Genomic DNA, 2,118 nt, shown 5'->3' with positions numbered 1-2,118 from the left:
TTGAAATTAACAGGGTCCGCCCCAAACTGTTTAGTAATAGTAACGCTATAGACCCACCCCTTTCATTCATCAATTTCCTACTACTCATTCCTACAATTTGACATCTGACATTTGATATGTGATACCTAGCACCACCTACTGGTGAAATCATGGGGGGACCCAACAATTACAGGTGAAATAGAGGAGCATATTAAGTTGTATAATTTCTTTATTTCTGATATCTGATACAAGTCTGATAAGTCTTGTGTAATGAATCAAGTGAAGCTCATTTGTATAGAACACAAAACATACATTAAGTTTCGTGAGAGCTGAGAAAAGAACTATAAATACATTTTTACAGCATGTGTTTAAATTCATCAGTCTAGTCAAATATTCATAGTTAATAGTTAAAAGCAAGTAATAAATAAATAAATAAATACTTTCAAATATTATTTCATAAAGTAATAAATAAATTCAAATATTATTTCATAGTTTTACTAACTACAGGATCATTCTCCTCGAATGTATGCACAAGTTAACAACACTGTGCCCATCCTCTGCACCTTCTTCTCTGAGGAGGCTGACCTCAAACCAGCCTTCACGCTGTCAAGGGAGACCATCAATCTGTTGGTCCAGATGTTGCCCCGGCTAAAGCCACATGGCTGGAGCCACGAAATTGAGGTGGCTGTCTCTCTGTACTGGCTGGCACGTGGCACTTCCTACAGGGTCACGGCAGACATATTTGCCATACCGAGAGCCACAGTTGCCAGGGTCGTCCACACTTCAGTGGAGGCCATGATGGGCATCCTCCACAAGGCTATCCATTTCCCCAAGCCTGAGGAGATGGAGGAGGTGGGAGCAGGTTTTGCTCGGCTGGCTGGGCATGAGGCTTTCCGGCGTGCAGTTGGAGCCGTAGATGGATGCCACATCCGGCTTGTCCCACCTGCGGAGCAGAAGAAGAGCTATATAAACCGCAAACTCTTCCCCTCTGTGGTTCTCCAAGGTGTTTGTGATAGCAGAGGTGCATTTTTGGATGTTTACATCGGCAACACGGGGTCAGTCCACGATGCCCTTGTCCTCCGGAGGTCTCCTATGTACAAAGAGTCCCTCTACCCACCAGCTGGCTTCTTCCTCCTGGGAGACGGGGGGTACCCTTGCCTGCAGCATCCGGTGGCCCTCATGACTCCCTACCGTCAACCTGTAGCAGGTAAGAGAATAAATTATTTATTACAGTTGTTACTTTGAATTTGAATTCCTGGATGTATTCTACATTACCTGTATTTTAATCAACAGGCCAAGTTGAGGCCCGTTTCAACAGGCATCACGCCAAGGCCCGCAACATTATTGAGCGCACCTTCGGGTTACTCAAAACCCGCTGGAGAGCCATCTTCCTCCGGGCTTTGGAGATCCGGGCTCTGTTCGCCCCCAAGGTTGTTGGAGCATGCTGCATCCTCCACAACCTTTGCCTGTTAGCTGGTGACATCCAGGAAGAGGAGGAGGCAGAGGAGGATGAATGACTGGGAGGATGAGGAAGCTGGGGGGAATGCTGCCCAAGGTCAGGAGCTGTCGGGAGTCAGAATTGAGAGGCAGAATTGCTGCCGAAGTGTCTGCCCCTCAAGAGCTCCGGGCATTTCTGAGGGAGCATGATTACTAAAGAAAAACCCCAAATTCATAATCAGTTCAATAATTATTTGTAATGTTAATTAATGTTAATTGTAAATATTGTTTTGTTGATTAATTAAACATAATGGTTAATTGTAAATATTGTTTTGTTGATTAATTAAAAATGATTGTATAGTTTATCTCAATTAAAAATGATTATATTATGTGTGGTTAGAAAAAAACAACAATGGTTAGAAAAAAACACCTGTAAGTAAAGTCAACCTCCCAATCAGATTTCAGTTTCAGAAGCATTCTTTGTTGTGACCACCATTACAAGCCTTGGTGCCTCGATTTGTCTAGGAAGACGTTTTACCTCTCATCCAAGAGGCTTCATCAGTTCATGTTCGCTGACCAGGCTGAGACTGGTCCAAGGTCCGAGGACCAGTCTCAGCCTGGTCAGATGCGAACATGAACTGGCATATAACTGACAAAGAAACCTATAAAGCACAGGAGGTTAGCACCCTGGTATAACTCGGA

The 2,118-nt window shown here is 44.0% G+C and overlaps 1 protein-coding gene across 1 annotated transcript; it reads left to right on the top strand.

Moving 5' to 3' along the window:
- Positions 1-605: 605 nt before the first annotated feature.
- On the top strand, positions 606-1,581 carry LOC311253793 (putative nuclease HARBI1). The gene is made up of 2 exons (XM_084384269.1): positions 606-1,186; positions 1,273-1,581. The coding sequence occupies exons 1-2, from the start codon at positions 616-618 to the stop codon at positions 1,494-1,496; spliced, it is 795 nt and encodes a 264-aa protein (XP_084240395.1). The 5' UTR covers positions 606-615; the 3' UTR covers positions 1,497-1,581.
- Positions 1,582-2,118: the final 537 nt, after the last annotated feature.

This window comes from Pagrus pagrus (genome assembly GCF_965226575.1).
Source record: "Pagrus pagrus genome assembly, contig: HAP1_SCAFFOLD_45, whole genome shotgun sequence".
NCBI classification, from domain to species: domain Eukaryota; kingdom Metazoa; phylum Chordata; class Actinopteri; order Spariformes; family Sparidae; genus Pagrus; species Pagrus pagrus.
This window is presented reverse-complemented; position numbering and strand designations above follow the sequence as displayed.